The 12297-nt window shown below is 42.0% G+C and overlaps 1 protein-coding gene across 1 annotated transcript in view; it reads right to left on the bottom strand.

Moving 5' to 3' along the window:
• The window catches only part of GART (phosphoribosylglycinamide formyltransferase, phosphoribosylglycinamide synthetase, phosphoribosylaminoimidazole synthetase), a 41557-nt gene extending 29944 nt beyond the window's left edge, over positions 1-11613 (bottom strand). Inside the window, exons 1-2 of the mRNA XM_050915075.1 lie at positions 11577-11613; positions 2904-3052 (exon numbers count right to left, since the gene is read on the bottom strand). Coding sequence (XP_050771032.1) covers positions 2904-3048 — 145 coding nt within the window. The 5' untranslated portion in view covers positions 3049-3052; positions 11577-11613. The remainder of the gene's footprint in view (positions 1-2903; positions 3053-11576) is intronic.
• Between the last annotated feature and the right edge of the window lie 684 nt (positions 11614-12297).

Below are 12297 nucleotides of genomic sequence, written 5' to 3'. Positions count from 1 at the left end.
GAGATGACATAAAAGCAACTATCTGAAACCTATGTTTTGGTTATAGATTTACACTATTTGGGTGGAGTGGGGGAAAAAAACAGACTGAACACTAATAAAAATTAGCTCCTTGATACCTATTTAACAGTTCAATTACTTTGTTCCACCAACATTTGTAAGTAAGGAGAAGCAAAGGCCTTTGAATTCTGTGTGCAATTTATGCCAACTGACTTCTGGCTCACAAGAGAGCAAAAACAAAAGCATAACACACTTGGCTTTAAAGTACTGATTAACGTAAAGGTCAATATTGTCTTTCAGTCCCATGGGGCTGTTGTGAAAGCAGCTGGAGAACAGCCGATCCAGACCGAAGAGAGTGGGAGCTCTGGTGGGCAACTGAAGAGGGACAATCCCTGTTTCCCGCGAGATTAATCCATGCGAAGGGGAGCAGGGAAAGGAAAGAGCCCGTAAGGTGATTGCGCTTTTCATCCCAAATTGTCTTGCCGCAAGTCTGATCTGCTAGTGGTATGAACAGTGAATATGGCACAAGATTTACATGATGTGGAAATGTCCTAGTAACAAATGGAAAGGAATAAATCACATTGTTAATATGTAATTTTAACTTTCCCCCCAAACATCATTTTCCTCAGGGAAAAGGGGACATTTTTGTAGCTGTGTTTCATTTCTCAAAATGACAGCTAAACATTCCTTTCGATCCAGACAGAAGGACCTTGGACCAAGGCTTTCAAAGGCAGAGCTTAAAGTTAAGAGTATAAGTTACACTGAGAGCTAAAATGTGACGGAAGGAAGCGTCAGGATGCTGAAGTCCATTCACAGACACGCATATGTCTATCTCTGGATTCAGCAAGCCATTCTGTATGCTTCTGGCACCTAAACTGCCCTGCTAATTAAATATAAATTGAATATAAAACTATATTTAGTCACTCAACCTAAATCTGTCTTTATTGTCAGAAACGATTACTGACTCAAATTAACCATGAAGACTTTTTTTTTACTTAGATACAGGCAAGGTTTGAAGCATTTAAGGTTATTTATAATTTTAAGCTCACCTTTATACATTTCAGAAATCATCTGAGAGTCAGAGTTGCAATGCTAATTAAAGGCAATCTCATGAACCATGAAGGGAGGATGAACTTTCAGAGCCAAATCTTGATTATACCAAAAAACCAGAAACAATGGTAGCAGTTTCACAGACCTTGTTGCCCAGGCTCACACAATATAATAGGGCTCACATGCTTCTGTAAAGCTGTTTTCCATTTTCTCCCCTGAGTTAAAATCTAGACCCTAGTGGTAAGACTAAAATGCCCGAGCAGATAAGACAATTTGTCTCCTTAAAAACCAAAGAAGTCAAACTCTTCACAAATTCTAGATTCTTCCTCCCCTGAGGATTTATCTTCCAAAGTACATGTGAGCCCATAGTCTAGAAAAAAAGATTTTAGTACACATGGTAGATTTCATGGACCTGGCTCAAGCATTATTACGCACATGTTCAAATATTTTACACTGTTGAGGGTGCAGTATTTTTTATGGAATAACAAGGTGAGAGAAAAGCGCAGCAGTTTTTAAGACACCGCTTGCGAAAAAATACTGAAATTAACATTCTGCAGGCCATACAGACTGGCGTTGACTCCATTTAGCACAAGGGTAAAGATTTTTGTTTGACTTTCTGGGATGAGAAGGAAACGTATGACTTTCCTGTCAGGCTCTTCCTCGGGCCCTCTCCTCAGAGGCCAAGTAGAACAAAAAACTACTGATGATATGGTGACTAGTCAATGAAATTAAGGACAAAGTTATTTAAACAGCCTGTAATTAAGCATTCCAATGGAATTAAATACAATAATTACCTGCCGTACAAGAATCTGACAGCATTCATGTTTCCACATGAGATGGTAACAAAAAAAGATTTTACTCACATACAAATATGAATGCAGAAAATCTATGTATATCATTCATGTTCACATGCATACTATGTTAACTTTAATTCCGTATGTTATCACATGTTTTAAAGTGGAAACTTAAGTCAGTTGTTTAAAGTACCTAATTCAGGATCTGTTATATAAAGGACACAAGACAGGAATCTCTGAGTAATTACCCCTGCTTTTGTACTGATTCACTGTGTGCCTCCAGGCAAGCACCTTAGACCAGTATTTTTTTGAAATGCAGCATGTAATTTTGGATGCTCAATTTGAAACACCTTAAGCTTGATTTCTCAAAACTAATAACTATGAATAGTTTCAATTACAGCCAGTCAGAGCTTAACGTATTAAGCTAGAAGCTCAAAACAGGCAGTCAGTACAAAGAGAGAAACATTTGAAAATAACCTTAACTTCTTCAGGTCACTAAGACAAAGGAATGAATGTTTTTCTATGGTTGAACGTTTCAGGTGAGAAAGTATTCTCATCAAAGGTTGTAGGGATCACAGTGCTTCAATGCACTTCTGAGAATATAGTAGTGAATTTAGTACTTCAGGTGCTGGCATTTGCTTCAGGCACTTTTCAGCTGTTCACCAGCCAGTTGTTGAACTGCAGCGCGTACCAAGAGAAACCACCACCCCTTCCCTGCTAGGCTGCTGCGAGGCGGGAACCGCAGCAGCTATCCCTGAGCTGTATTCCCAGAGGAACGTGCATCAGACAGATGGAGTTTTGGCTGCATCCTCCACCCCCAAACCTAAAGAATTAGATATTGCAACTGAGATCATATAAAATGAGTGGTAGTTGCACAAGGCTTCGCTCAGACATTTTTTTCTTCTTAACTGCATCTATATGATCTGTTTCACATGTCCAAAACCTTGAAGAATAGTAATAATAATAATTCTTTCACATTAACAGCTGTGATTTCAGATTGATGACTAGAACAACTTACTGGTTGAGTTATCAAATTTTAAAATGGTATTTTTTCGGTTTTACCTGAATTGGAAATTTTTCCATTGTCAGCTGTTCCTGCATTTCCTGGAGCAACATACACATGTTTTATATGTGGGGACTGGGCCAACTTCCAGGCCAGCGCATGCTCTCTCCCTCCACTGCCAATCACAAGCACTCGATCGGCCATTAGTCTGCACAAGACCAGAACACAAGCAAAACAGCCAGAATTAGCCACGTGAGGTTAGGAAAGCAAGAGCTTCACAGACCACGGTTTTAAGTGCTGGGTGCAACGCAACTCACAACAGAGGTGAATGTCACTGTTTCAGGCAACAATATTTCTATACTGGTTTTGTTGGTTCAAAAAAAAAAAAAAAAAAGAGATGTACATGAAAATGGATAACTGACTTAATCAGATGTGATATACACTAAATGTCGAAGATTGAACTGCTCCAGAACACAGAAGTAACCCGCAGGGCAATCCATCCTGGTTTTCCTTTAGTCAGATTGGCAAGTGCTCCAAGTTATACAGAAGTCTGTGATATAGGAAAAACCCTTACGAGTGACCAGGCTGTGATTTGTAGCCTATAGAAATTCCTGGAGAATCCAAGTCTGCAAAGGGCAAAGCCCTTCTGATGAACTAACTGCATGAACACAGTATTACAGTGTTAGGAGCTGAATGGGACCACTCAAGAGTTTTTAGAGGTAATATCTGAAAGAGCTCTAAATACTTTCTGAAAAGGAAAGGCTAAGAGCAGTGAGGCAGGGAAATCAACTTCCAGCTCTGGTTTTCCTTAGGAGAGAACAACCACGAGGCAACCAACAGGGAAGACCAGGTGTCATTAATAAAGGAGCTCGCTCTGAGAAGGTACTGCAGGACATCCACTCCTCTCTCCCATTCCACTGAGTTTTAGAAAAACACATCAACACTCTCTTGGCCTGCGGAAAGTAGGTGTATGAATGAAGGCTGCAATTTCATCACAATTTTAAACTGTCCAAAACCTTTTCAGCAGTTTGGAAACAAAATGGTCACAAAAATGACATGAACTCTCTCAGTTTCGCCCTCCCTATGTCATTATCTGTGTGTGTACACATAACTTAAACATATTGGACTGATGTTAATATTACAATTCTTTCTTTGAGCAGCTTTGAAAGTTAGCCTTTGCTTTTTAAGACATATTTACTTCTATGCGTATTCTCTACATATTCACTGATGTACATCACCTCAGAATTGCTATCCCAGCAATGATACCACACAGCTAGGAAGGGAATAGAAGAGTTCACTTACACTACAAAAAACCACTGGAATTCAGAAAACTGTAAATAAAGAAATAAAGTAAGTACTTAATTTATAAAATAAGTACATATGTCTTTATTTGGAGTTCATTGAAAAGCAAAGGCTAGCCTCCTAAGCTACTCAAAGAATAAACTGTTAGAGTCACATTAGTCCAACTATATATAAATTACATACACAAATGATGCCACTGCACTGGTTAAAGTGAGAGTTTTATTCACAGAATTCAAACGGTCCCTGAAGAAGCTATTCAGCAGAGCGGAAAGTGAGCAGCTACAAATTGGCAGGTGGTGCTAAGCCCAAGCGCAGTGTGCGCTACTTGCAAAAAATAATCTAAAAGCTTTAAATCTTAATATACGCAAAATAACAATCTAAACCTATAAAAAATGGCTTAAGCATTTTAAGTAATGAGAACAAACAAAAACAGTTTTGTGCTGAAAATGGCACAATTTATCCAAAGGACTTCGCATGGCCAGTGAAGAGGTCTGATGTGTCCCTCTGCTGTACAAATCACCTCCCATTCATTGGGAGGAGGAACACAGCCCAGATAAGAGTTTTAGTCAAAAGGAACAACCAGTCACCCTGTTGTAATCCCGGCACACGCAACACGCAACCCTTGGTCGCTCCCTGTGCCTCTTCCATCAAGCAGGTGGTCATTGACCTGCGCCTGCCAATGTGTACAGTGCCTCCCAAGGCGAGCTCAGAGAAAAACCCCTGACACACGATGCAGCTTGAATACACATAGGTGACAGCTCCATTTCCAAGAGCCTTGAAAAGTCAGATCTCCTCTGCGGTCCCCTCCTTTGCGGGAGGACAAGAGAGGATGACTAGCTCAAATTACATCTAACAAAAGAAAAGGAAAAAAAAAACCCAACAGATTTCTAAGGGAAGAGCAAAATGACATGACAGAAAGCAGATTTTCAGCCAACTGATAAGGCAGGGGCATGCGCCTCTTCCTCACGTCAGCTGCTACAGCTTGACTTGAATAAAGCTGCTCTGATAGCTCTGACCCTGGAGAAACCCATCCTTCCTGAGGACACGGACTATGCAGGAAACAGCTTCTGCTCTGAGGGGCACTATGTGATGCGTATGGTGAGCCTGATTTTTAAATCCAAGCCCTCTGTAATAAACTTGAGACAGGAAGAGCCCACACATGTTTTAGAAGGTATTCCTATGCCATTTGCTAATGTATTTTAATCCATTAACGAAGGAATGATTTGTTCAGAGTGATACTTTTAGGCAAAACATCCAGTCAGAATAAAGACAAAATAAACATGAATAGAAGGATGAAATACAGAAAATTAACACCGAGTTGTTCACTATGAACTAAACACACTGGAGTTAAAATTTAATTGTAGTTTCAGGCTGTAGACCAATAGCTTTCTAATCAACAGTGTTTGACAAAATATACGTTGCAAAGTTGCAGGGATGTTTTAATTACAAAACTCCAGGATTACTTAGAACAAAAAAAACCATGTTGGGTTAAAAATTATCAGTTATGGTATACATATTTGGGACACCAAGTTATGCTAAACTTCTTTTATATTACAATTTAAGCAAAAAGAAAAGATTAAAGGGACTGGCTACAACAAAGGGATGAATTAGATAAAGACAGTAACCTAGGACAAAAGAATGCAATATAAAAGAATAAACATTTATCATGTAGCAGGCAGCTATCTCCTACACTAAAGTTAAATAAAACAAGCATGTTTCCAGTGCTGTCCAGAGACCGTCGTCATTAAATGGTAATTTTTAAGGCCAATTTTATCAATAATAAGTTGAACTGTACACATTACATAATTTTCTTACAAGTACCTCAGAACTGAGCGCAGAGATTTAAACCCGAACAGAGAACATACTTACTCTATCCTACGTGCTGCCAGTCTGAGGAAAGTAGTACTCAAGAGTTCAGATGTGCAAAGAGAAAGGAGATAAGCAGCCTCCGGTTAAAATGTAGTACCCCTGTCCCAATATTACCGCCCCATTGACGACACTGTGCAGCTAGCCAATGAACGGGAAAGTCCAGCCATTCCAGCTGGGAAGAGGGGACAGAAACTTGCATACAAATGGTCTAGGAGTGAGGAGCAAAAACTTTGCAGAGCAGAAGCAGCACATCCTATTGTTTCTAAACATGCAAAATAAATTCTGTCCCATCCCAGGTATTTTTTGCAGTTAAAAACTATTTACTAATCAGATGGTAAACGTTCTCTTTTTATTTAAAAATGAGGCTATACATTTTTGCTGCATAAAAATGAGGCTATGTGTAGTCCTATGCATATCAACAGTATGAAAGAATAAGGTGCATGATGCACATTCATGCTCCATTAAGCCTACTGCTTAAAAATAGTAGGACAGGCTTGAAGATCCAGTGACAGTGTCACCAGCTAACGTAATTCACCATGCTGGCAACTCAGTCAAAGAATAACTTCCTTTTTTTCCCTGAAGTAACATATTCTAATACTACTGTCAGCTGAAAAAAATTAATAACATACAGCATAAAGTTTTGTATGGGAGCAAGTAAATAGAACAAGCCATGTACCATATGTTCCAATAAAATTTAGCCATTTTGTAACAAAATGTGAGTAAAAAATAAGTTTCAGCCATTTGTTTTGAAACTCAGTGTTATTTGTACATCCCAAAAGTGGTATCCTAGCAACTTTTATTTAGGGATGTAGCTTGAGAAGAACTTCTGGTGGCAATCCCAGTTTAGGAGGCTCAAATCTAGCAGTGGTAGCCTTTCTTTTTCACACTGACATAGAAAGATGTCATGTAGACCCTCTGCTGCCCAGCAAGATCTTGCATTAAAAATGAAAATTCCAAGAGGCAACATTGCTTTTTATTTTGTCACTAATCCAAGAGTCAAAAATTTTTTCTCAAAAGACCAAAAGCCATTCACAAGGTAGATATTTCTTCTGTGAGGATTATCACACACTCAGGTTTTTTGGAAGCAATATGTGAAATCCTTAAAGATTCCAAAACATGGTACATAATTACCTTCAGCAACCATTATCTGCTATTGTAAAGAAGGAAGATATGTTTGTTTAAAAGATGTTTTAAAATAAAGACAAGTGGCATTTCAGGCAAGGGTCCTTATATGAAGTAAGAACAGGAGAGCAGAAACAAGCTAATCACTCGGTGTATCCAAGAGGAGAGGACACGAGGATAGAGTGAAGACAAGTCGACTTCCAGAGCCTGTCCCTGAGGTTGCCAGTAGTAAGTCAGCAGGGACGAGCATCAGCCTAGAGACCTTTATCCCCCACAAAAGGTAGGGCTCACCAAGAAGCTGGGCAACTCTTCCACTAGGTCAGGGCCTGTGGAGCAGAGAAAATAAAGTGAGGAAGGCAAAATCAACAGTATCTGATAGCTTTCCCCACCCTGACTCCTACACAAGGCATGGTGAGATTTCAAATACAGGTAGAAGTGAGATGAGGTTACTAACTCAGTTGCTGCTCCTTCCCTACTAACAGGGAAGGGACAGGAGCCATTGACTCTTTCTCAAACTGATCCTGTGCACAGACTTGGGGGTAAAACTTGGTTGCATTTATGAAGATAAGTCTATAAGAAAACGTAAATTCCTTAAGCAATTTCTTCCCAAGTTTCAGTTTCATATCACGTGTGGTGCAAGTTACCTAAATATTTTATCTCAACTAGGTGGAGTCTCGTAATAAGCCATTGCCTTATTACCTCACCCCTAACGACAGCAGTAAAAAGGCGCAATTAAAATAAGATCTATGCAACATAGCACAAACAGTAAAGAGTACGACTGGTGGCAGCTCATTGCTTCAGATAATGTCTTTTTTTTTTTTTTTTTAATTAAGCTCCAGCACTGTTGGTTTTCTCTGTGCTCCTTGATTGAGAGACCTGGGTGGAGTATGTTTTGCTTTGGTGAGCCAAATACACTGAATCTTGAAAACCTGTGTGAAAAAGGTGTCACAAAACAAAGTAGTTTAAAAAGATACTTTTTAGTGTCTTAGTTTCAACAAAACCTAAGCTGAGGGTGGAGTGAGAATGGTAACACATAGGTATATTTAAAATGTTGCACTGTGCAGCATCCAAAGTGCTTCAGCCCTTCAATAAAAGGTATTTGCTGCTCAAGCAGGTTTACACTCTGCTGCGAAAATTTACACATGCATTAATGCTGGACCCATTCATATACCAGTTGTCACTGAAAGGGGGTGTCGTGAACCCAGACACACTTTCCCTTGCCTTGTGCTGCCTCCAGTGCTGACTTGAGCATAGTCAATTCACTGAGATTTCATAAAACTAACCTGAGAAAAAAAGCCCAAAACAATCCAAAGCAGATTTCTGTAAGCTGAACTGGCTTGAAGTGCAGTCAGCCAACATCTAGAGACGCTAACAGTGAATGGATGGGACAAAAGAGCTGAGCAGAATTACTGGAGGGCAAGACTTGCCTTTCAGGCAGCAACAATCTACTATATCACTGCACATGTAACATCTAACCTTAGCTGCAGCCTATTTAAAAGCTGAAATACCTAGCTTCCCAACACTGGGATTCAGGAAACCTGATGCAGGCATTCAAGTTTCTTTATACAAAAGATATGGTCCTTGCCCAGGGCGTCTTAACTCCTACCTTTCCTAGCGCTTAGGCTACAAAATGGCCCAGCAGTGACAGCACCTACCCCAAACACAAAGAACCCAAGCCCAGAGCCACCGTGAAGGTTCAAACTCACACCCACCCGTCCCTGGACAAGAGCTCTTATCACTTGGCTTTGCACTAAAGGAGAAGGTTTACTCTTCCTCTTGAAGTTAGGCAGGAGAAGAAAAAGAAATGAAGACTCACAGGGGACAGGAAAACCACGAAACTGGGAAGGCTGAGCAATTCGGCTGCCAGCCAATCGAGTGTAGTATTAGTTTCTAGCCCTAGCAGTCAGGACCATTTATGTGGTTTTTTCATAGACCTGTAATGGGATAAAAAATTGAAAGAATGGATTGGAGAAGAAGCCAAAACCTAGAACTTCCTCCTCCCAACTTCAACAGCTAGGCTGCTGCTGTACTCCCTCCTGGGAACCTGCCATCCTTTACTTGGCTCCCAAACTCGGCAGCAGCCAGGTCGCGTGGTCCCAAACCCCCTCAGGCTGAACCCAGCTCTTCTGCTTTCTGAATTAATGCTCTAATCAGCAGGCTGAGTCATTTCTTAAGAGTCCACTGCACGTTATGAGTGCACATAGATCTCGGTACACACAAGGTGAGCTCCGAGCCGGCCTTCTCAGTGAACCTCTGCCAACTGCTGGACCCCATTCAAGCTTGGAGATGAACTGGAGGCTGAAATGCGCAAGCTGCAGGTTCACCGACTGATGTTTCACAATTGGCTCGCGCTGCCCTTTGCCTGTGCAGCTTCCCATTGGTCTCACCAACTTCTCCACCTCCAGTCTCTCCTTCCCTCTCCCTCCTGTGTGTGCCAAGGGTGTGCAGTCACTTGGATCAGGAAGACAACAATGCTGGAAAGCCAACACTACAACAGTAACAACCCAGTAAAGTAAATATATATATATATATGCATATATAAAGGAAATACTTTTCTGGCAGCTTAGTGAGCTAAACTAACTCACTGAGGGATGAAGTGATCACCACAGAGAATACAAGGGAAGCAGCAGAAGGAGGCAGCCAGAGAGGGTGAAAAGAGCTCAGTTATGCTGCAGCAAACTGCTCATCAGACCAGCTGTCCTGTGCACTGCACCCTCAGATCATCTTGATTGATCGAGAGACCATAATGCAATCGGTGGCAAACGCTGCTTCACAATTTACCTTCTCACCCAACTGCTCGTTCCTACCTCTTGCCCCAGCCTATTTATGGTCACAGGACAAGCTGGATCAGAGAATCAAATGAGGTCTGGGGAGGGGAAGAGATTCATGTCTCTCTATGTTTTTTTCCTATGTGGATCAGCTTCCAGAGGGAATTCACTGTGCCAATTGTGCAGGCAGCTCTGCTGGTGCAATGGAAGGTACAAAAACAAACAGCCATGGCACCTAAACCGCCAAAATGGCCAAAATACGATGACAGAACTGCAGGTTTAGGTTAGGGCAGCATTAGACTTATCCTGAAGGAAAACAACATGGCCTTAGAGAACTTTTAATTTCCTCAGGTTTCAATACCAGGAAGAGTTGCTTAAGGCGTTCAGAAGCCCCCAGAATCATGTGGCAATTATGATTTTTAGTTATAGCTTTGGGTTTAAATAAGGTTCTTTTGCTCATGTGTTTTATTTAGGACTAATTCCTGGCTCTCACCTGACAATATAGTGTGGTGTATCAGATCACTTTATAAAACAAAATAAAAGAAGAAAAGTCATTATTATCTGTGTTTCACCCCTGCAGAAATCGGAGCATCACGCTGAAGGCCTGAATCAGAGCTGAGAATAAAACATGTGTCTTTCATGGCCTGAACTGAGGCTCCACAAGACAGGCACCTTGCCTCCTGGTGCGATCTTCCAAATGGCCAAATTGTGCATTTCCTAGGCAAAACATTACCTCAAGTTTCACTGCTAAAAATAAATAGGATCATAAAGTTTTACAGCCACTCTCAAAGTACTAAATTTTGACACTCCAAACTCTATGTAGGAAGCTGGAAGTGCTCAGTGTCTTTCACCATCGATGCCTCAGCAGCAGCTACTAGGTGAGAACCAGAATGAATGGGGAGGGCAGGGGGAAGAAATGCCCTTTCTGTGTTACTATTTCAGTTATACACACAATATAGTGAAATAAGTATTAACTCTGCTCATTAATTTCAAGTATCTACTGGATAGATTAAAAAAAAAAAAAAAAAGAGGGCCAATGTTAAAGTTGGTAAACCCCCAACTTTGCAAACAGCAGGGGAAGAATCAAAGTGAGTCAAAGTCCAAAACAAGAGAGGTTAGAAGTTTAATATTTACTTTAAAGCAAATATTTCACCACTTTTTCAAAGCCAAACAGAGCAGAGAAAAAAAAACGCAGAAAAAAAAGCCATGTCCGTTTTTAAATACTTTAAAATACTTTAAAACGCAGTACATTTAAAACCGCTACACATCAAGCTCCTCAGAAGTAAATCTGGGCAGGAGACACGCAGTTAAATATATAAATGAACACGACAGCCGTTAGCAACCAGATCTCCACATGCCCCTTCACCGCCATAGCTGCGGGTTAGAGCAGGACCCGGGCTAAACGAAAGCCGCCCGGTTTTCAGGCAAGACCGGCTCTCCGCGGCGCTCTGGGTGCAGCAGGGGCCGAGAGGGAGGCGCCGGGCCGTGCCGGGCCGTGCCGCCCCGCCATTTTACCGTGCGGGCAGCGGGGAGCACATGGCCCCGCCGCCGCCTCACCCCTCCCGCGCCGCCGCCGAAAAGCCCGCCCGCGGCAGGCTGGCTACGGGCAGCGACACCGACACCGAGCGGCCCGCGGAGCCCGCTCTTCTCCAGAGCGAAAGAAAAACTTACTTTCCTTCAGGGGGATTTTAAGGAGCGGGAAGGCATCCTCCGCCGCGCCGCCGCCGAAAACTACAGTACCCAGAGGGCCCCGCGACATGGCGGCGGGTCGGCCCTGGGGCGGGGGCTGGGGCCGGGGCCGGGAAGCGGGGCGGGCAGGAAGCGGAGAAGGAGGGAAGCGTGATCAATGTCTCAGCTTGGAGACCCGCTAATTGGCTTTTGCACGCAAATTCTCCAAGTCCAGAAATATCTTCCGCTGGGGGCGGCTACTGCCTGGGGAGCGTGCTGAGCCGGGCCGGGAAGGTGCTAGAGCCGGCCGAAAAACCTTACCTATATGTAGGTTATTGTTTTTACTTTATCTGGGAAGCAGAGTACCGCTCCAGAGGGTAAAGGTGATGGTTTATGAAGTTGGCTGGATAGGGCTGTGCAAAGAGTGGTTTTGTTTCTATGTCCTCTCAGGGGGAATGCTCCTATGTATCTTTAAGTACTGGGTAGGAGCAACTCCTTAGTTTGCACCACACTGAACTTTATGAAACCAAAGAGTATTGGGCAACATTTGGTCCAATTTAGTATTACAATTGTGCAACAATACTGTTAATAAAACCATAATACGGATTTGATCCATAGTTTTGCTTCCCCCCGCCAAAGAGCCATAATGTGAAAACCTCACTGTTCTTTGTAAATGAGCTTATGAAATAAAGATTTAATAAATATTGTTTGTGTATTTAAGCAC

Source organism: Gymnogyps californianus, chromosome 1 (genome assembly GCF_018139145.2).
Source record: "Gymnogyps californianus isolate 813 chromosome 1, ASM1813914v2, whole genome shotgun sequence".
NCBI lineage: Eukaryota > Metazoa > Chordata > Aves > Accipitriformes > Cathartidae > Gymnogyps > Gymnogyps californianus.
Note: the sequence above shows the minus strand (reverse complement) of the source record. Positions and strands in the feature narration are given on the sequence as shown.